At 44.4% G+C, this 23,418-nt stretch overlaps 1 protein-coding gene across 1 annotated transcript; it reads right to left on the reverse strand.

Moving 5' to 3' along the window:
- Positions 1-425: 425 nt before the first annotated feature.
- On the reverse strand, positions 426-21,846 carry DCAF12 (DDB1 and CUL4 associated factor 12). The gene is made up of 9 exons (XM_088152673.1): positions 21,332-21,846; positions 17,952-18,206; positions 12,956-13,162; positions 12,632-12,692; positions 10,715-10,908; positions 9,698-9,763; positions 7,134-7,296; positions 2,274-2,452; positions 426-1,088 (listed from the first exon to the last, which is right to left on the reverse strand). Exons 1-9 carry the CDS (start codon positions 21,398-21,400, stop codon positions 930-932), a joined length of 1,353 nt encoding a protein of 450 aa, XP_088008799.1. The 5' UTR covers positions 21,401-21,846; the 3' UTR covers positions 426-929.
- Between the last annotated feature and the right edge of the window lie 1,572 nt (positions 21,847-23,418).

Here is a 23,418-nt window from a genome sequence, read left to right on the forward strand (position 1 = left end):
CTCTTGAGGTTCACTTTTATTAGTGAGTTAATTCAACCTTCTGAAGGTGTGTGTGTTAAATTTTATTAGCATGATACTCATAAGCCACCCTTATGCAGAATTGGTACTTCACCCACAATGCCATTACCCATGAGGCAGTTAAGAGATGCTTCTCTCCCAAATGCTTTACCTTTGCGTACCCCCAAGGCACAAGATCGGTGAGGGTGACTTTCACCTGCAGCCAGTCTGTATTCCCACCATGACATCATCCTTGGGGAGAGAAGCAAGGAATAAAAGGGCAAACTGTACATGTGCAGCAAGCTTAGGACGGAGGTCACATGTTGGATCACAGTGGCAAAAACAGCATCATCATTAAAAATGCACTTTTTCAAGATGACATGGAGTCATGTGTATGTCTAACTCTGTGGATAAAGTAGAAGTGTATCTCATATAAATACTTTTTAATTTTTAATTACACATTGTTTTTATTCCAGGAAATGCGACTGACAAAGTACCTGCACGTACATGTACACACACACGCACACACACACAGCCCCTGGGCTTTCACAGAAAGCTCGGCAGCAGCCGATCTAATCAAGGATTCCTACCTCACAGCGAAGTAAGAGAAGGAAGTGAGACGTATGGTTGGTTAGCCTAAGCTCGGGGCAAAGACTCAGCCATTTTAGGAAATGCAATAAAAAGGGTGCAAACACCCACTCTACTGTATAAAGATCAAAGCAGATAAACAAAAACAGTTTAAAAATGTACAAAAACTGCTGGGAGACCAACAGGATACACTGTTCCCCTCCTAAAAAAAATAGTTTAACCCCAAGTTGCATCAAAACCAGAAGACAGGAATGTCACCACACAAATCCTTTGTTTTAAAAAAGGAAAGAAAATGAGGGTGAGGAAAAAAAAGTCACACTTGAGAGGCTTTTTGGAAAGCGTTATTAGCTCCAGAGGCCAGCATAATTCCCGTGGAGTCCAGACGGAAGGGGACCTCCTGCCACAAAAAGCTTCGTGCCGGACGAGTCATAGCAGTGAGTGTAAACGGCATTTGGGAAGAAGCTGATGTCTGAAAAGTAATTTCTCCAGGTTTCGTCATGATTCTGTCAAAGGAAAGTGGATGTCAGTAGGATCTCCAACCAAGTTCCTCACAACCTTCCCAAAAGTTGGTCTTTATATCCCCAGGACCAAGGAAGAGAGGAGAAGCTAAAGCACAAGAGCTGGGCAATTCCCATTCAGAAATCCAAACTTTTTACAAGATAGGGTGCAACGACAGCTCTATGTAACACCCCCTGCTAAATATATATATGGAAGGAAAGTTCCTAGCAGCATCATATATACAAATATATATACATGTGTGTGTGTGTGTGTATACACACACACACACACACATACTGCATATACTGAACAGCACAACCAAGTAGCTAGCATTGTGAATAGGAACACATGCACAGTGTATGGGCTAGACCCTCCCAAGTCCAGATGGGAGATTCCACAGAAGGTCATGGAGAATAACACGGCTAAGATCCTGTGGGACTTCCAGATCCAGACGGGCAGGCAGGTATTGGCCAATCAACCAGACATCTTGGTAGTAGACAAGGACCAGAAGACAGCGGTAGTGATAGATGTAGCAGTGCCAAGTGACAACAACATCAGGAGAAGGAGTACAAAAAAATTAACTGCCCAGAGTCACTTTTTGTAAAATGGGTGGTATCTAAATTTGAAATATAAATAAAATAAAATAAATAAAATCCAGAAGTACCAGGGCCTGAAGGAGGAACTAGAGAGGATGTGGGAAGTCAAGGCCAAAGTGGTCCCAGTGGTGGTAGGAGCACTCAGGGCTGTGACTCCCAAGCTGGGAGATGGGTATGGGTCGAACAGATCCCAGGAGCAACACCAGAGCTCTCTTCCCAGAAGAGTGCAGGGCTAGGAACAGCTCAGATCCTGCACAGAACCCTCAAACTCCCAGGCCTCTGGTAGAGGACCTGAGACTGAGGAAGACACATACCACCCATAGAGGTGAGAGGGGATTTTGTTATGTGTATATAATTATAATTAATGCTGGTGCACAGTTTTGGAATTCATCATGCCTGTTTTAGCCCACCAACTTTCAATTCCATTCTGATGACTTAATGCAGACAAAGAATGTTTAAGGACAAAGCTATGGAAAGCACTTGGTTTCTAAGAGTTTCTGCAGTCCGCTGACCTTCTCCTGTTGACTTCTCAATACTCGGAAAGCATTTTGAGGCAATACATGAACCACACTTTTTCTTTCTGCAGCTACTCACCAGCCAACCTCTGCCAGTTGACAGTTTGAGAATTTCACTTCCTCCCAATTTTGATCCATAGCAATTGTGCGGTGGTTTCTCATCCAAGAACCTCTGGGCTCGGATATCATAAAATAGCAAGGAGCCCTGTCCTGTCCCCACCGTGATAATGTGTTCATAGAAGCTCACTGAGCGAATACCTGTCGTGGAAGAGGGACAGACACAGGTGTTATGGAAACCCGACTAAGCCCTGTCCCTACTTATTTTCAAAATATGCTTCTCAGTTTTCCTCAACTAGGTATTTCTTTGTTGAAACTCAAAACATCCTGGCATCAGTGAAAATCCCCAGCATATTGTGAATCAGGTGAACTTATGCAGGAAGAAGCAGTTGTGTGTAGCAATGGGGGGTAACAAAGGAAAACTTTGGTGCATGCTTTTTAGCTCCCTGAACACATTAGTTTGGTGGCAACTGATAGATTACTGACTTTGTCTAGACAGTTCTTCATATGGAGTCAACACAAGGGCCATGGTCAACAAATACAGCTTTGTCTAGGCAAGAACAACTGGAATACCATGGAAGAAAGAGCAGGGGAGACAGTGGGAAGAAAAGTAGAGTTTCCATCAAGAGGAAGCCAGGGCTGCTGCAACAGGTCTAGGCTGAAAGGCCAAGACAGCAGATTCTCTTAGAGCCTCTGGGGAAAATGCACTTTAGATCATATTTCCTTGTACACAGTTTTCAAGTAATAGGTTACAGTTACAATACTCAAGTCACCATGATGGTGGTCTTTGATGTGTTGTTGCTCAGTAGGAAGGTGTCACCTCTAAAGGAAGTTCTAGAGCTATCCTGTTCCTAAATCTAACCAAGCAAAGCCATTTCTCAGTATCAAGCCTATACTTTGGAATAATTATGTTCTGTTTGAACCATCACTATTGTTCACGTTGTACCTTCCAATTGTATGCACACTTCAAGAGCAAGCCTGTTGGGGCTGGCTGGGGCCACCCAAAGTCCAGTGGAGTTGGGTGGCTATAATACATTTAAATAAATAAATAAATAAATTGTAGGCTGTTTAGGACTTGAGGAAGGGACCAAAAGACAAACTAAAGATCCAGAGTTCTGAGATGAACAAAAGTGATCACTGACATTCAGCATAGCAGAGGCAGGAGGCCTACGAAAGATTAGCAATGGCAGAGATCATGAATCAGAAGTGAATTTCTTCCAAAAGGCCTATAGTAGATATGGCAAAGGAACAAACGCTGTACCCATGGCACTGACTAAAATAACAACTGAAGGTGAACCAAAGGGCTCGGAGATTGCAAATACACACACTACAGATTGACAAAGGAAACTGCTATTCAAAAAAAAAATCTGTTGATAAAATAGGAACAAGTCTTTAACACTGCATTAATTAAGGCAAAACTTTATCAGCTTACAGACAGAAGCTCAAATTATTTCTGCAAGGAATCGGCTTACCAGGTCTACCAAAAGAAAGAAATTTCAATTGTTAAAATCAGACAGGCTAAAAAATGTTAAGTAAGGAAATTCTGGAAGAACTTAGCTCCTACTATAAAAGTCACCAGCAAGGCACAACATGAAGAGCATGCAAGAGAGACTCTTAAAATACTTTGCTTAGCCAATAAAACTGATCTGGAATAAATATCTTTTCCCTAGATAGTTACCACACTAAGTATTGGAGTAAGAAAGAATAACAAGAATCAAGGAAGTGGCATTATAATAATTGTAGTTTAAGAAAGATTAAATAGGGTCCCTGTAGTCAGGACATATCTTGCCAGAACTATAGTGAATTAATATTATGTACAAAAGAATATAACTCCACGCTAGAAGTCTACGGGTAGTTCTTAGTGAACAACCGTAACTTGGACCAGCAACTCCATTGCTAAGCAACACGGTTCTAATTGTTCTGACTTAGGTCAGCAGTTCTTGCTGTGGCTGTTAAATGAATTACCCACAGTTGTTAAGCAAGACATCAGGTGACCACAACTTGTGACCTCCTGCTGGATTCCTCACTGACTTTGGTTATTGGAAGCTGGCTGTGAAGGTTGCAAATGGTGATCACGTGACCGCAGGGACGCTGCAACAGCTGCAACGTTGAGGACCAGTCATAAGTCTTCTTTTTCAGTGCTGTCATAATTTTGAATTGTCACTGAACAAATGGTTGGTAACCGGGGACTACCTGTAGACGCTACACTGAACAAGTAATCAACTTATGTGATTCATTGTTACAGGAAATTCATGGCCACTGTGAGGGAGTGAAGTTACCCACAGTTGTTAAGCAAGACATCACGTGACCACAACTTGTGACCTCCTGTGCTTTGGAAAGGTGTGCTGCAACTGGGCAGAAACACTTCTCACCCCATTTCCCTTGTTTCCCTGACTACTCACAAGCATCCAGGGCAGCATTCCAGCTGCCTGTGATAATAAGCCACACCCTGATGTTTTCAAGGACGTGCAGACAAGCAGCCTGAACCTCACCCAGGATCTTAGCTCAGAAAAGCAAACATTAAGACAAGGTGGAGGAGGAGATGTGCGTAAACAGTGTGTGTGTAAGAAACGTGACAAGCAAATGGCGAGCAGGCGAGGGAGTGGAAAAGCAACATCTAGAGTCGGCAAGCAGCCAAGAGGACTAATGTTCAACTACCAAGACCACATGTTATGGTGAGCAGCCTATCTTGGTGGGAGTCCTGCCCGGAGCTCGGAGTTTTGCTGGGAGCTCAGTAGCCACTAAAAGAGGAACAAGAACATTGAAGTAGCACCTTACCTCAACTAGTGCAAGAATATTTGGAAAAGGCTTAAAGGTTGTATGTCACACTACAGGCTTTATGACCTTTATATATTTATACAGACTTTATACACTAAGCATTAAAGGACTCAGTGTTAAAGACATATTGACATGACATCATCACCTTGCAAGTCCTAGATGGGTGAAGAGCAATAGTCTGGTGTTGGGGGAAGGTGTGTGCTGCAATAAAGTATTTTGTACAGATTGGCTACACTGTGGTATGTCCAGTCCCTGGAAAACAAAGATCTCTCACAGCCACTAGCATGAGTTGCTTCTAAAAGCAAATTGGATAAGTTCATGCAGTTAACCATGACAGCAAGGACAGGAAACTCTGAGAAAGATGCTGGCAGGAACCAACCATAGCACATGAAGAAACGAAACAAACGGAAGGGGTCCAGGGGTCAGAAGTCAAAAGAAGGGAGATGGGAGATGGGTTTAGGGCTAGTCTAGCTTCATCCCTCATTGTTTGGAGATCATTTCAGTGCTGTCCTCACTTAACCCAGCATACCAGTAACTACTGTGTTGGAAACTTTTTTGTTCCTCCTTGCTAGGGATGAAAATGGTGAGGCTGTCATTTTGACTTTATCAGCTATGTACTTCCTGTGAGTCAGGTTCAAGCCCACAAAAGCAGGCCTCCTTGTAGCGTCCTCAAGCTCCTGAGAGATGAAGATGCCAGCAAAGAAAGTCAAGAACTGATTCAAAGCCTCCTTCCCAGCAGACTTGTTCTGATAAAGGGCAGGACTAGAATTAAGATACAGAATTACAACATTAGAGGCTCATGGCAAAAGCAACTTGGAAGTGGAACCAAATGCCTTTGAAAGGCAGTGAGCTGGTCTTCGCTAGACAGATTTACAGAGAGGTGATTAAGCTCTCTGTTATGGATGACATGGTCGCATTCCAGACTGGAGATGTTCACATTGCAGATATGTCTTTGACAGAGATGTGTTGGATGATCCATAAGTCCATTCTAAATTCAGGACAGCTTGATTATCAAGAATAATCCAACTGGTACCTTCCACTTATTTTGGACTGTAACTCATCTACCCAAGCCAACATATACGTATTTCTGTGATCCTAGATCAGACATAAATGTTAAAATCAAAATAAGAGAGAATATTTAAAATTATATAGGATAATCCACCACTGAATATCATCAAAGAAGTCATTGTCTATGTTGCTGATGCATTCTGAGTAGTCAATGTTACTCAATGAATGGTCAAAGATTTCAATTGCAGTCCAAACATCTGGAGAATACCGAATTACCTAGGAACAATTACTGTTAATTAAGATGGGTGTGTCTTTGGATGTTGCAGGATTTGTTCTAAGAAAGAACATAGGCTAGAAAAGTACAGAGTGATTTAGTATCTGCTGAGGTGTTTTAAGAACTGGGACATTACCCTCTACAGGAATGCAGAATAAGTTCATTAGCAAATGCAGAAAAGAAAATTTTAAAGGATAATGTACAAGGAGCAGAAAGCATGTGAAAATACACTGAGTATTTAAACTGAATTTACTTCATACCAAAAAGAATAGACTAGGATGGAATATGAAAAATCTGAAAGGGAGACATTACAGTGGAAGCAAATGGTCTCCTTACAGTTCCATGTGAGGTGTATGACTGGAGGTACAGTGGAACAGGTTGCTTAGAGATACAACAAAACTTCACATCAAGCTTAAACAAGTACTTGGCTAAAATACAGAGGGGGGGACTATATCACCAAAGCTGCTTTACTCAGAGTTTTATGAGGTCCACAGTTCATGAAGTCCTTTCTAGCTTCTTCTACAATTCTATTATTTCATGTCATTTTGCATGTACCATAATGAACTTACAGATGCTTTAACATCCCTATTTAATGACATCTCTCCACATTCCTGAGAAAACATTCATGATGAATTTCCTCCAAGATTCAGAGATGGTTCAAATGCCCTCTGAACTCTTCCAGAACCATCACATGGTTCTCCAATCTGGCTTTCTACTGATATGTTGAGATAATATGTTTCCTAAACATCTGCAGGTCACCAAGTTGAACAAAGGGCTGTATCTCAATGAATTTTTTAATAAAAACTTATAAAGTGTCCTTACCACTTCCTCGCTCTCTGGAACAGACAGACTTAACTTTGTGGGAAGGCTGTCTCGGATCCAGAAAAGAGACATGTGCCTGAGATCCAACTGCATACACAGACCATTCCTGACCATAGGCCAGACACACGTTTTCCCGACAGTATGGTAACTTTGTTGACAGCAGCTATAAAAGTTAGAAAGAGAAAAACCTTTATGAAAATCAGAGGAGGATACCATGAACAACAGAAGATCCAAAGGATGCTTAAATAAATGAGCCAAAACTGGAACTACTTTTGTGTGCATTTACAATCAGAGTACACAAATAGCATAATTAGTAGAGATTCTACACAAGATATGCAGTCCAACCTCCACTTCTACCAAAATTAATAGAAAAGGAATAATGAAACCAACAACCACAAGAACTGAAACAGAATTTCAACGGTAACTCTGTAGGCCTTACTTCACACACAGAAGCACAACCTCAACAGTGTGTTTGTTCTCTCACCTACAGATCTGATTTGCAGCTATAATCCACAGTGGCAATCTTTGCTTCTTGAACTCTGATGAAAGAGCTGGTCGCTAGGCTCAGAGAGGCAGCAACAATGGCTGGCAGGGATGGGGGGGCACATTCAGTCTCCTGAACTTCCAATGGAGAACTAGTGACCCTCGATGGGATGGGCCAAATTTGAGGCCCATTTTTCCAAGGGGTTAAGGATGGAAGGCAATTGTTCCCACACTACCTTAAAGCTCTCCCCAACTGAAACTAGGCCATTCATGTTCCAAAGAATGCACGAAGGAGACAATTGCACTGTCTCTGCTTATCAGAGCTATGGCAAGTTGCAGACAGGGAGTGGGGGAACACATGTAATGGCTTTCCTTCCTTCACAATTCCAAAACTAAAACCTCAAGCAGTAAACCCAAACTGAGGTTTTAAAAAGAAACTAGCTTTAAAACTCATTAAGAGCAACATATAAAGTCCATAAAACATCCCAGTGCTGAACCAGAACCTGCAGTCTAAAACCCAGCGCCCCATACCTTAATAAAGGAGGCCAAAGCATAGATTCAGAGGCCTGAAAGACATGGGTTCAGCACTGAACCTGCTTCTAAGAGTGTCTTCCAGTCTGAAGCCAGCAAGCAAGGGCCTTTTCAGACAGGCCATCTTAAGCTTAGGCGCAGGCACTTCCTGAACCGTTCAGAATCATACAATGGTTCTAATACAATCAAGTCTAGAGAACAACGTGCTGTCTCACATTTCCCTGGACCTCATCAGGCTCCCTGCCCCAATGACTTTTTCACAATTCTTTTCATTAACAAAAATGAAATGGAAACCAGCTGGTGAAACAAGACACCAGCTTCTGGCATCATAGCCACTTACAGGACCACCTTTGAGTTCCCCAACAGTAGCAAAATCTCCTTGGGACTAGTTCTCCTTATGGTAAATGGATGCTCTGCAGCTATTTTGTAAACAGACAAGCCTCCCATGTGACGAGTGCCATTTCTGGCATTTATTTGTTTGATCTGTAACCTAACTTTCTGCTCTGGCGGGCACTCAAGGCAGCTGTGAATCCCCTAAATCCAAATGTCTCCCCAGCCCAAAAGAGTTACCCCCCTCTGCTACAACAGAAGCTAAATGCACGGCTGCACAAGCTTTCTAACAGTCCCACTCAAACTTTCTCACTGTATTTAAAAGCAACCTCACATTCAGCTCGTTGCAGCAGCCCAGCTGGGAGCGCACGTAACTGAGGCTGCTTCTCCCAGACAAGGGTTGGTGCTGGCAGGCCTAAGCTTATAAGCAATATTCCTAAGTATTGGCACCAACCGCACCAGCACCGATAGCAGCAATTTCAGGAGGGGCCAGGCTGCTCCCATTTAGCTGGGTGCATTGTCTCTCAGGAAAAACAGCAACCCATAAAAAAACCAGCTGCAAATCTCAATGCAGAGAAACTAGTCTCGGTAACTTCATTCATCTTGGATCCAGTAATGCAGAAACTGCAGCACAACTCACGAACAGTCCTTTGTTAAAGCAGCACTCTGTTTTAGAGTTTGAAGTTATGCATACAAGCAAGTCAGCAAAAGGTTCCTCACTTTCTCCCTTGCAAATGCGTACAGAAACGTAGTTTTGATGTGTTATGAAATGTTATAACGCAACAGAATTTTCTTTCTTTCTTTTTTTTTTTTTGAATGCCCAACTGTTTGAGGGCCTGAAACAAAGAATCTTCCTGATCCTGTAGTGCTGTTCTTACGCTCTTACCGGCAAAAGAAAAAACAGGTATCTAAAGAAAGAAATAAACCCAGAAAATGTGGTGAGCAAGTTTCCACAACCAAGTAAAAGAGGATCATCCTGAATTAAGAAGCTAGAAAGAGCCTGAATGTTCTCTGTAGCTTCTTAAACCAAGTTGCCAGTAAATGCTAGGGTTGCATGAGCCCTCCTTGTATCTGGGGGTCAGCACTTTGTTCCTACTTGGCATGAAGCCAGAGTTCTCTTTTACACCTAACCCAGGAAATTCTAGTTTAATTTTTAACCAGCCGTGGTAATAAGTCAGGATCTGACTGAAGCATTTCCGTGTGCAGGCGTGGCAAGTCACCTTTGACAGCATGTATTCTGCTTTCCAGAGGTGGAAATATCCATCCAGAGAAACAGCTCCCAGTTCCTAGAAGAGAAGGACATTAGCATTCACTTGACTGTGACGTGAAAGTCTCTGCATACATCATTAATAATTAGCCACTTCGTTATTCTGAAGACAGAGGATGAGTTCACACATTGCAGAAGTCACCACACGGTTAGGGTTTTGGCTTAGCACCATCTGAAGACAGCCACTGTCATATGTAAATGATGGTTTACAGCTAAGCAGTGCACAGAACCAGGGTAACTGTCTGTAATAAGCTTTACAAACCCAACCAAGAGTGATCTAGGCCAAAAATCTTCAGCTCAGAATCCCAACATCCATCCGTGCATCCTTTCCCATTCAACTTCTGCAACTTGTCTCAGCAGCAGCACAACACTGATACCACTTACGGGTTTGTTTTCCTACCTGGACAAGTGATCTATGCTGAAGGGAAGTACAGGCAGTCCTCAGCTAATGACGGTAAATGGGACCAGCAACTCTGTCGCTAAGTGACACGGTTGTAAAGCGGAAAATCACATGACCATGCCGACTTAGGACAGCAGTTCTGGCAGTTCCAGTTGCGGTTGGTAAGCAGACGTCACGTGACTGTGACTTTCAACCTCCTGCCGGCTTCCCCATTGACTATGCTTGTGGGAAACCCGCAATGAAGGTCAGAAATGGTGATCACATGACCATGGGGCGCTGTAACCATTGTAATTGTGCACCTGTTGCCAAGCACCCAAATGGTGATCACATGACCGTGGGGATGCTATGACGGACACAACTTTGAGGACCGGTCATAAGTACTCTCGTTCAGTGCCACTGTAACTTCAAATGGTTGCTGAACAAGTGGTTGTTAAATGAGGACTACCTGTAATGGACTGAGGACTAGAATTGGCTATAGCAGGGTGTTCTGGCTAGAAGTCCAAAGCTGGAATTATTGGAATTATCTCCAGACTCAGCAAGGGGGGAGTTTAATTCCTTCATCTTCCTAACCTTGTTCTTGTTGTTGAAAGCAAGGGCCCGGACCTTGCAGTTTGCTGGGTTGGTATTCTCCTTGGGAATGTCCTTCAGAGCCCTGTGGGTTATGTGTGCATAGACAGGGACTTGCGACAAGTTGCGTCGTGCGTCACTCTTGGCCAGGACTTCATCTGTCACTTCCCAGAGTCCCATCGAACCATCTCGGGAACCTACCAGAAACAAGCACACTCAAGTACACATTGATCACATGTCCAAGAAAGGACGATATGCTTAGCACAACAAGTTTATACCTCTTACTGGACAAGCTATAGATATTGTTTCTCATACTAAAGCTCCCGAGAAAGAAATGTTCCCACCAAGCAAAGAGACAGGGTTCTTTTTGTGCTAAAAATGGAACAAGTTCCATAACCAAATTTGCATACATTTGTCAAATTTCAGAAATTCAGAGAGTTTCAATCCTCCAAACCCATTGCTTTCAGGTAGTCCTCAAGTTACAGTGGCAAGTGGGACTGGACTGTCTGTCACTAAGTGATGCGGTTGTAAAGCATGATGTCATGTGACCACATCACTTAGCGACCACAATCCCGGCACTCCCCGTTGCTGTTGTTAAGCGAGGATTGTGGGTTGATAAGTGGGACTTCCTTGTAATTTCCTGCTGGCTTCCAACAACCAAAGTCAGTGGGGAAGCTGGCAGGAAGTTGCAAGTCCCAGGTGGCATGCAAGCAGGCCAGCAGGCAGGTTAAGTGGCTGCTGCCGGGTAGGAGAAGGTGCATGAGCAGCAAGGGAGGCACAGCGCAAGCATGGTGGTGCTTGGGGTGGCTGCTGTTGAGTGGGAGAGGGTGTGCAAGTAGCCGGGGAGGCGCAGTGCAAGCACAGTGCAGCTCAGGGAGGGTGCGCAAGGGTATGTGGGTGGCTAGGGAAGCGTGGCACAAGCACAGAGGGGCTGGGGAAGGGTATGCGGGTGAGGGAGACTTACCTGAGCAACTTGCAACCTTCCCTGCCAACTTCTCCACTGACTTTGCTTGCGGGAAGCCAGCAGGGAAGGTTGCAAATCACAACTGCACAACCAAGGACACTGCAACCATTGTAAGTGCAAGCCAGCTGCCAAGTGCCCAGATCACAATCATGTGACCGCAGGGGTGCTGGGATGGCCAGAACTTGGAAGACCAGTCATAAAGACCACTTGCTCATTGCCATCGTAATTTCGAATGGTCGCTGAATGAGTGGTTAACTGAGGACTACCTGTAGGACTACCTGTAGTTTGTTTAACATTAAATTAACACTGTAGAAAATTAAGAACATAATTGCACAGAAGAATCTGATATATTAGTCACACTGCCATAAACACAGCGAAAGAGGATAACCACACAACAATATCCGGGCATCATTTCATTTGTTTCGGACAGCAGGACAAACATATATAACTATATCCGTAGCATGTTGTTTTTTATGTTTTTAACTCTGTGGAGGTACCCAGAGCCAGTTTTGGAGTTGGGCAGCCTAGAAACTGGATAAATAAATAAACGCATAAATGAACTTCAGTCACTTCTCAGAAACACCCGCTCACATCACAGGTGTTGTGGAACCAGGCTGAACAGTTGCTATTGCTATTCTGTACAGACACGCACCCCAGATTGCTATCTATTTGGACTGATTCTGCACAGTGTAATTCTGATTTCTAAAGAGGCCAGGGACATGTCCTGGTGCAATCACTGCTCTGACAATAAGGAAATGCTGCAGGAGGACGCCATGGAGACACGGGCAATGAATGAGATGGCACAATAGAGAACTGGCCCGGCCAGCCTCCCTGCCCCTGTGCAAGAACTGAATGGCAATTACGGGAGAAATACTGATAACTGTATTGGCAGTTTTTCTTAGTTTTTATCTCCTATAAGAATTATGGTTAGAAAAATAATAAAGTTTGAGTTTTACCAGAAACAGCCATTGTATCACTGATCCATGCAATAGAAAATATCCAATCTTTGTGCCCATCCTAAAAAGAAACAATCAGTGAATAACATGGAGGCAAAGAGTTCGTGTTTTTGCATCACTGTCAGTTCTCCCCAACTGTTAGAGAAATTTTAACCTGTTTCTACATTACTGGAGTATAAGCAAAAAAGAGAGGCAGTTGAGCTAATCAATTGCCTTTCAATGTCTCATCCATTCTGAAAGAATCTGACTATTTCCATAAATGAACAAGGCAACAGACAACTGATATAAAGACCCTCCACATCTTTGCTATTTGCAGAAACTTACATCTCCCACACAGACAGGATCGAGGGTAGGCAGGCGATAAATTGCAAGGCTGTTTGGGTTATCACCTCCAGTAGCCAAGAGAGTCCTTGAAGGGTTGAGCTCGATCGCATGAATCCCACAGCCCTGCTGGTTTACCATGTGAGGTTCCCGATCCTTCAGAATGGGAATCTTGGTAATCTGACCAGTTTGGACATCAACTACAAACAACTGCAAGAGACAGACAGAGAGAGAAAAACAATTATTACAGGAACTATCGTATCTTATTAGAAAGCTACATGGAAAGGAGAAAGACAAGATAATTTGATTACTGGACATTAAACATGCATCCTATGGAGATCACTGCTCTGCTGGCTTACTAGAGCAGGGGTCTTTGAACTTGAGATGCCCGAGGAACACTTCTCAGTGTGAAAAACCAGTGCAGAACCTGTTGTTAATGTAATACCTTGTCACAGACTTCACTCTTTTAAACAAAACAAAGGAATAAAGATCTTACAATTTCACTGTAATCGTAACAGTAAATTGTCATGTTGAACCCCTGAATGATTCTCATGGAGCCCTGGGGTTCCATGGAACACATTTTGAATATTGCAGCACTAGAGGAACACAGGTACCAGTCAAGAACGAATGGCGAATCCAAAGAGTTACTATTCAGTCTTATTTCTGCCACGTAAGCTTACCCACATAGCTTGAGTCTAGTTTCTATGGTGTGTGCAACACTCCCATTACTGCTTTACAGGGATGGCGCTGCCCACTCCTGCACAGGGTATTGTCTTCCATGAATTCACATTAACCATATTAGCATACAAAAGACAGATAGTCCCTGGGTTAAGAATGCCCGGTTTACAGATGACCCATAATTAAGAATGGAGCCTACTGCAGCAAAATTTGAGTTAAACACTCAATGATTCAAGTTAAATCTACAATGGTTCGAGTTCATTATACAATACTACTTATACAGTGTTATACAATAATACCGTTCCAGCTTACATACAAATTCGACTTAAGGACAGGCCTTGGGAACGGAACTCGTTCTTAAACTGGGGACCCCCTGTATTTCAAATGCAATTCAGGAGTGCCTAACCTATGTTCGAGCATGCTAAGGCAGAAACCCATTTATATAGTTGAACGTATCTGATTGTTCTAAAGTAAGTAATGAAAGCAAGTAAGGTGAAATAATAACACACAAGTTAAGCTTCATTCAGACCAATCCTGTTTAGCTGCATTTTCTCCAGCCCTAATAAGGCACTATAAACAAGAAGTTACACGCCTATTGTGTCTACAGGGCAGACCAGATCTTCTGTCCTCCTCTACTGGGACATCAGGAGCAAGATGTGGAAAAAGAGGAACCGCAGAAGACCCTGAAACAGGGGGTGGCAAAATGAGAACAATTCCATAAGGCTTCTGGCCTGACTTTCAGACAAATTGCTTGGATGCAGCAACTACAAGGAACAATCAATTCTTAAGAAAACAGGGCTACTTCTGAACTTTATGAAGGTGATCTCCGCAAAGGCCATGCAAGCCATTTTGAACACAAACTCCACTTTTAGATTGAGGAGACACTATGCAACAAATGAACAGAGAATAGAAAAAAAAATGGAATTCACTTTAAGCAGACCACATTAGGGTGACAAAGTATACATTCTTGTTATGAAATAATAAAGAAGCCATGATCTTTATAAAAACGTCACTGAAGTGTCAGAGAACAAACCTATTTTTCTATCTTGGAGATTTGTAGGGAGCTGAGTAAACACCATTGCAATATTACCGAATCAAGGCAATCATCTTCAGCTTTACAGAGCAGTAACACACACACACACACACACACACACACACACACACACGGTGTAGAAGCAAATATCTGCAGCCTATGTCAGACACAGACAAGAATACATGACCTGAGATTACTTGTTACAAATTGTTAATCATGGTTCGCAACTGCAACAGCTGGCTTCACAACAAATGCTAAATCAAAAATAAACAAAGCATGTCATCTCTTGGTGAACTCAGACTTAATCTGCTCCTTTTGTTTTTCATTAAAAAGTTAAAAAAAAGTCCATTGCTGGGCAGAAGCATTTCATTTGCCACTTCAGCACAAGGGCTGGGAAATGAGCTACTGATGAATTTACGCAGTGAAACCATTATTTATTGATTAAACCAAAATTGGTTAAATTAATCTAACTCACTAAGCCAGATTCCATTGGAGTTGGGTGGCAATACATTTAAATAATAATGTGATGCATAAAGCCATCCCCGAGTGTTCCCCTCTTTCTTTCCAAATTGTTTTAAATGAGATGGAAAAATGTAACTCTGTTATTAGATTTAGTATAACTCTAAATGCAGTTCAGCAGAGTTCCTGAAAAAACATTTAATATATCTTGTTAACCTACAACTGAGAAAGCTAGACCAAGAATATTGCCACTTCAGTGAATGCAGATGATATTCAATTTAGCTTCCTGAACTAAGACATGGGAAAGTTGTAAGGATTGAAATATTACATGGAATCTAATGGAAGAAAAGACTTTAAGAAGCGTAACAGAAGGAACAATCAAACCTGAAAACACAGGCTAAAGTTACAATATCTTAACACTCATACATAGACATTAGCTCTCTAATTTGAAAAGAAATACACAAACGTCACAGAGCAATGCCAGTGAATAACCCCTACGTTTCGTAAGGCTTCACATTTGAGACTGACAACAAATCAAAGCTCTCCAGACATTGAAATTCTTATTCTGCACTTGGCTTGACTTGGAAGACAATTACCAGATATGACCAGGGAAGTTAGAAATGTTGCTGCAGACAAAGAAAGCTGAAACACAAGGTGATTACCAACTAAAATACAAAGAAGCGAGAGCCAGATATATCAATGCCCCAGAGTTTTTCTCTTACCCTTCTGAGTTAACAGATACTTGGCTGTTCTCTTGATGGCCTTGAGATATATTCACATAATGCATGCAGTCTTGCATCGCGTCTTCTCAGGGTACAAGTGCAGAAGCTTAAATCTGCATATTGCTGTACAGTGAGTTTGAGAAAATAAAGATGGAATGTGTGTGCAGAGGGAGTCCTGGGTACATTGCCATCCTTTGTTGCACCTGGGCTTGGGATGAAGAGATGGTACCCCAGATGGCAGACAACCAACAGCCTCATTATGATATAGCAAGTTCTTGAAACATCCAACAATATGTTCTACTAATAAACAGAACAATTCCACTCTCTAGGATTGATAGTTTGGTGCATCCTTTGACAAAATGTGAGTAATAGCTTGTCACCCATGCAGGAATGTAATTAAAACTTGGTACAAAAATGAGGAGCTGCAATTCACTCCGTTACTCATAGGACCAATGAAAAATGGAGAAAACTGGGGGACTCAACTCCTTCTCAAATATGTTTTTATTATGTCATATAATTATAGTTCCGCCATATCAGTAATTTACTGCAGGTCTATATTCCATTTCATAATGCATCCTTTAGGGCTCCTCCCCACTCAGCATTTCCAGTAAAGCCAATGGGTTTGAAAACACGTTTGTTTGAAACTCTCAGAACGCCATGATGTGAACGTTTCTTATGTTATACCAATATAATTCCCATTTTGGTATATAGTTGCTACATCTGGACAAGAGTCATAAGAAAGCAGAGAGTGCAGCTGGATGTAATCAAGGCCCATTTTAGTTTGGCATTTGGTTTCTCCCAGGGACCAACCAAATACCTCAGGAGTGCTCCCCAGCACGAGCTGGAGACTTCCTTCTCCCACTGTTGCACTGCTGGGGAGACGTGCTGCCCCCAAACTGGAAGTGACCTTGCATCCTCAAGGCCAATATGACAGGCCTGTTCTCCATAAATTTATCCAATCCCTACCAATTTAGTCACCACATCCTGAATGAATTCTACAGGTTATATGCTGTCTCAAATACCTTCTTTTCGCTTTTAAAGCTCCTTCTAATCTGTTGTACTGGATGAACTTTGTCACTGTGTCAATTTCTTCCCTAGACTATCCTCTGTGATCCCAAAAGATCTTTTTCCTACTTAGTTACAACTCAGATTCCACCTGTGTATATGTGAAATTAAGTTTGTCTTGCCCAATGTGCACCATTTTACATTTATTTCAATTGAACCACATTTTCCACTTGATTAACTATTTATCCAAGTTAGAGATCCCTCTGGAGCTTCTGTCACGCATAAGCATTAAAATTCTGGTCTTCTCCAGATGTGCAAGTGGCCGCAGTTTTCTAATCTCTAAAGCAGGACTTATGACTGAAGGGTTCCAAACAATTCAGAACCAGACCTCAGTTTTAAACTGTAGCATATCCTAATGTCTCATCAAGCAAGCTGCTGTTTAATACCAGTACTTCAATTTTCCTAATTTTAGGACAAGGGAACTGCATTGTAGAGGAGTACAGAGGCACCCTGAAGAAGGTACGCAGCAGCCATTAAGAAAACAGCTTAGCCCCAAAAGACAGGAGGGGGTGAGGAAGAAACTCAAGATTACCCTACCTTGACTCTCTTTGGTATAAGAAGAAGAGAAAGAGAAACTTTGTCAGACACTCGAGATTATGTTATTACAGCTTGTATCAATAAAGTGCAATTCTAGTTTCCGACCTGATCTACCCTCAAAAGGTTGACAAGCATAAAATCATAGTTTACTCTCCTGCCTGGGAAATTGTGGGTCACAGCAACTTGCCTTCTCAAAATCCATTGATCCATAAGACACAGAGTGGACTTTGTGCTGTGCTGAGCCAGGAATGGAAAATTCTCAGCACCTCCAGACTCAGCACCAAAAAGTCACTCAGCACCATTTTTATAACTTTCTGTTAAGTAGCCACTGATGAAGCATTCGATTTCCATCTGGCTTCCACTATTTGGGGGCTCTGTGCTTGCCAACAGCAGGAAGGTGAGACAAAGCAGTGGACTTGATTTTCACCTTTGCCTTCAATCTGTGCACAATATCCAATACCTGGCTGGAAAAAATCAAGGAAATAACTAGGGAATGTGCACTTACTGTATTGCATTTTGTTCCACACACCACTTGCCGGTGATTCAACCACTGAGATGCAAACACCTTATTAAGAGTTCCAAGATGAAATTCTCTTTCTTTCAACAAACTGGGCAACTGTTGAGCTGCATACGCATGCAACAAGCGATGATAGCTGGACTCATTTGGCAGCCGCACCTCTCTTCCTTTCAGGTAGCACACCAACGACCTCTTCACTGGGGGAAGCCGCTTCCTTTTGTGGACTGAATGATCCCAGCCGTACTACAGGAAAATATCAACAACACATGGAGTAAGAGCTTGAAATACATCTCTGATTAGATCCAGAGGGAATATTTGCCTTCTCTGCCACATCTGCCCTACGGAACAGCCTCCCCGGAAGATCCGTTTGGCCCCAACTCTACTGGCCCTTTGGAAGGCCATAGAGGCCTGGCTCTTCCCCCAGCCACTGGGGCCAGGATGTTAAGTTACTGGGGCTCTGCTGTGGGTGTATGTGATATGTGGGAATATAAATTTTTATATTGGCCTCAACCTGGTTTCTTTTTTCTTGATTGTAATGGATTGGATATGTTTTTGTTTTGTTCTCTGCCCAGAGTTTCTCTGTCTAGATGAGAGACCATCTGAAATTATAAATTTGATTCATGAATAAATTAAAAATGTTGGCAAAACATCAGGTATCCTAAAGAAGCTACCAGAATCCCTTCTACATTCTACAGAATACAAATGACAAGGATTATTATAGACCCAAAGACCTAATACCTGTGCTAATTGTACTGACTTACATTTACTTACACTAGGGAATCCACGTTCTACAAGATCTCTTGCTCACTGAATATCATCATCTCTGAGAGGTCGTGTTGCAAACTGAACATGCTGGGTAGATGGCAAGCAAGGAAAAGGAATTCTCTGTGGCAGCCTCCATTCATATTATATCCAAGGCAGAGATATTTGATATCATTTTTCTGTATATTTCAGCCATTAATTAAAAATGTTGCTCCCATTTAAATATATTCAATGAATTGTAGGGGTGGGGAGAGAGGGTATTTGTTTTAGCACAATTATTATTGTAATTTTACATAATATATTTGATTTTATTTATAGTTAATATCTATTAATTATTTGAGAGGTAGGCTTGAAATATTTTAAATGAACGGTGCATAGTTTTTCACAAATACAAAATTCACATGTTGCCTTACAGAAGGAGATAGATATCTAAATGAATATAGGTCTACTTAGTGGTGAGAAATGCTTGAAAACATTTGAACATGTGGCCAGCAGTATTTGGGGTTGCAATTCCCAGAAAATTGGGTTTAAAAAAAAACATGTTTAAGCTCACCTGCACAGCCACTCTCCCAGAATGTTAATTTCTTCTAAGAGTTTTCTCTAAGATATATTTAAAACATCATTCACAAAACCCACGCATTTCAGTTGTTTGCAGCTCCCATAAATCCATTAAGCAGCAAGCCATGTTGGCTGAAGAATTATGGGAACTGGAGTCAAAACATTAATTTAGATTTAATTCTAGGCCAAAAAAACCTGGATTTTTTTGGCCTAGAATTTTTTGGCCTAGGATTTTTTTAAAAAGGTATGACACAGCTGCCTTCAAGCTGATTTCACAAAGATGCAATCTCCCCATCTGGAAGCCATTCAAATTACAACAAATTACTGAGCGGTTGGGGTTTTTAAAAGAGTTATTAGTCCTTCATAGTTTCAGAAAGTTACAAGAAAAGACAATACATTACAAAGTGGAACAGCATCTGGGCTTGATTTGTTAGGGAGCAAGATCAGCCGAGTTGTAACAGCCAAGCTCATTATGAGGACTCTATGAAGCAAGATTTCATTTAATAAGCCTACTTTTTTTCCATCAGCTGAAGTTTTTTTTTTTAAAAAAAGCTTTTGCCTTATTATCGCCTAATTCACTTGTAAAGAAGTAGTTTACATATGTAGTCTTTGCTGTGTGGTAATCTTGTTGCATTTTGCATAGGTTATTTTAGTAGGTTGTGCATTTAAAACTCTGGCTCACCACACCAAATAGCACCCAAGCGCTACAGATTCTACACTATCCTCTAAGTTAGTAAAATAAGCAGCCACTCTTTATTTCATAACATGACCTAATTAACCACCTAAAGGTGGTAATCAAACACCAAGACGGGCTTCAAGTATGCAAGGAAAGGCCACCTAACTGTGACCAGCTTCTGGTTTTCACATCTTGCCAATGGCTGAACTGGCTTAGAAATGGATTACGGAAAATAAATGAAAATACAACGGGTCCCATCACAGCACAAGCCAGTGCAGCTGGTAGCAAGGGCGTGCAGGGGTTCATCGTGTCAAACACGGTTCCTCAACCGTGGCGACTTGAAGATGTGTGGACTTCAACTCCCAGAATTCCCCAGCCAGCCATGCTGGCTGGGGAATTCTGGGAGTTGGAGTCCACCCGTCTGAAAGCCGCCAAGGTCGCGCAAGGCTGAGCCAGCCTGTCATCCGGCGGGCGCTCATTCCAGTAGCCCAGGCTCTCTGGCTCCGCCTCCTCCTCGGAGAGGCGTTAACCCTTTCCTGCCACCCCACCATCGCGGCGGCACGGCGGAGGTCCGCGTTCGCGCAGCCGCGCAGCCCCAACGCGACCCCGCGCGCGCGGCAGGGGGGCGCCCAACAGCCCGACCCTGCGGTGCCAGCCCGCCTGCCCCGCTCCCGGCCCGGCCCGGCCCGGCCACCCACCTTCCCCCAGGCCGCAGCGCCCGAGCCCCGCCGCCGCTCCCTCCGCCGGCCGCCGCCCCGAAGCATCGCCGCCCTCCGCCGCCGCCGGGTCGGTTACGGGGCTCCGAACGCCGAACCCGCCGGGCAGCGCCGCCCGCGCCGGGCCCCCGCCGAGCTGCGGGGGCGATGGGGGCTGTAGTCCCGCCTGGGAGCGATGGGGAAGGAGTCCAGCGCCCTCCCCCAGCGGGGAGCATGGGCGCTGCAGTCCCGCGGCCCCGAGCGCGCTTACAAGGGGGGCGGGGGCGATGGGCGCTGTAGTCATCCGCCCCCTTTGAATGGGAGCGAGGGGGGCTGTAGTCCCGCCTGGGAGCGATGGGGAAAGTAATCCGGCGCCCACCCCGTGGGAAGCATGGGAGCGGCAGTCCCGCGACTCCGAAGCGCGCTTGGAAGAGGGGCGGGGGCGATGGGGGCCGTAGTCCATGGCCGCGGAGTCCCCTGCCGGGTGGCAGCCCAGCGACTGCGGTCCCAGCATCGGAAGCCCCCGGGCAGCGAGCGAAGGGGCAGGAGTCCGGCGGCGCCCCCCGCCGAGTGGGGCGCGTGGGCGCCGCAGCCCCGCGACCCCAGCGCCTCAGGGGCGGGACGGGGGCGATGGGGCTGTGGGGCCCCCCGGGCGGGGGCGAAGGGAGGGGTCCCACCTGCTCTCCGCCGGGCCCCGCCGCGGGGGCGGCCGCTCTCCTCTTCCTGCTAACTGTCTTCCTGGCCATAGCGGGCGGGGGCGACACCGGCGCGGCCCCGGCCCGGGCCCCGCATGAAGGGGGAGGGGAAGGACAGGGACGCCCGCCGCCGCCGCCGCCACCGACGGAGCATGGGATGCCGCCGGTCGCCGCCCGCTCGCTGTCGCTCCCGCGCCGTCGACCGGCCGGGTGCGGCTCACGACATTTTGCGCCCGCCCGCCCGCGGCGGGAGGCCGGGAGAGCGGGTCGACGGCGACGCGCTTTACGGCAGCCGGACTCGGGAGTCTACGCAGGCGCAGGCCGACCGCGCCCCAGCCGCTCGCGGTTGTTCGGCAACGAATCTCCGCGCGCGCCGGAGCTTCTTCCGGGAGGGCCTCTGCCTCAGGATCTCTGGGCAACTGGGGAAGGCCGAGCGGGGTTTGACCCTGGAGTCTTCTCTGATTGGCCAAAGCGTGCGTTGGGAGCGCGCCACTGTTGTTGTTATGGCGCCCCCTATGCGTCGTTAGGGAACATCCTGCTGCTGGGGCCCAGCTAGGTTCTCCTTCGGTTTAGTCATGGATTAAAAAACACGGGCGAGGCGCAAGTGCGCGAATGAGCGGTGATTTAAACAGCTGGAGCCGCTCCGAAGGTTGATTTGTCGCAGCAGGAGACCTTGCAGGGCTCTTCCGTGTCAATTTGTTCCCTCCCGTGCCTCTCCATGCAGACCTCACGGCGGGATTCCCATGTGTTAAAACAGGGGATCCATTATGGTTTCTTGAATAACCCCCCCCCGTCAGTTGAGTTCACACAACCCCCTAAACCAGTGTTGTCCAAACTTGGCCACTTTAAGATGAGTGGAGTTCAACTCCCAGAATTCCCCAGCCAGCCATGCTGGCTGGGGAATTCTGGGAGTTGAAGTCCACTCAAAGTGGCCAAGTTTGGACAACACTGCCCTAAACAATATTCTCTGGAGACCTGGGTGCTCTCTGAGCTGGGCTGTTTGATTGCAGGTGCTTCATAACCCGGCTGGATCATGAAACATCTCCAGGCAAACGACCCAGCTCAGAGAGCACTGAGGACTCCACGGTTGAACCCTGAGCTACATATATTTCTTATTTATTCATTTATATTTCCAATTTGTCGTTTATATTTCCAATTTTCTTTTCTTGGTACAATATTCTCTCTCAGCAAAGTGTCCGGGCCCACAGACCTTTTTCTTTAAACCCTGTTTTTTAGGGGGAAAGTAGGATTACCGGATGTCCGGCTAAAGGAAGACGTGTCCTCCGTTTTGTCCTCATGTCCTTCATCTGTCAGGTAAAGCCTTAAAATCAAATATTGTCAGGCTGTTTGAGTGCCTTGGATTTTTAATTATGATTATTTTGGACTGTTTTCACGACAGGAGTCATTTGAAACGTTTGTGTATTGCCACTTGTAAATCGTCTGCTGCTTTCTTTCCTCGTCTGTCATCTGGATTTACGTTATTTAACTTACTTCCTGATTCCAGCCATCAGTTTCAAATCTACAATCGCTCTAGTCCAGTGTTTCTCAACCTTGGCAGATGGAAGATGTGCGGACCTCAACCCCCAGAACTCCCCAGCCAGCCATGCTGGGAATTCTGGGAGTTGAAGTCTGCACAGCTGCCAAGGTTGAGAAACACTGACTCATCCTACATTTCTATGGTGAAATTTGAAAAATGCGCTGTGGTCGATTCTATATTATCACTAGCATATGTTCAAGAGTCACTTTTTGTGAGATGGGCGGTATCTAAATTTGAAATATAAATAAATAAATCTGTTGAGAACTATTGTGATTGGAAGAACAGTCTTTCTGAGACTGGAAAAGTAATTTCATAGGCACATAGGCCTAAGTACCTTTTTGGCAGTTCTTCACTGTAATTTTTGTTGCAGGTGTTCTGCTAAACAGTTTGCATGTCCTCCTTTTCTGCCCATGTGTCCTCCTTTCCAATCGTCCGTGTCCTCCTTCGCCTGTTCAGGTATCTGGATAAAATGGATAAGATGAAGAAGAGAAATTTGGCTCTCTTTGCAAACCACGAGCCAGCTTAACCCTTT

Source organism: Python bivittatus, unplaced genomic scaffold (assembly GCF_059951505.1).
Source record: "Python bivittatus isolate LINGU-HERP-01145 unplaced genomic scaffold, Pbiv_v1 ctg000570_np1212, whole genome shotgun sequence".
Lineage (NCBI taxonomy): Eukaryota > Metazoa > Chordata > Lepidosauria > Squamata > Pythonidae > Python > Python bivittatus.

What these genes read in the sequence shown, in the direction of transcription:
- DCAF12 (XM_088152673.1), bottom strand. Translation starts at nt 21,400, where the DNA reads ATGGCCAGGAAGACAGTTAGCAGGAAGAGGAGAGCGGCCGCCCCCGCG. An exon ending in CAGAATACATGCTGTCAAAG is followed by an intron (nt 7,297 to 9,697) that starts GTGACTTGCCAC and finishes TAACTTTTATAG; the next exon opens with CTGCTGTCAACAAAGTTACC. An exon ending in TTCCAGAGAGCGAGGAAGTG is followed by an intron (nt 2,453 to 7,133) that starts GTAAGGACACTT and finishes CTTCCACGACAG; the next exon opens with GTATTCGCTCAGTGAGCTTC.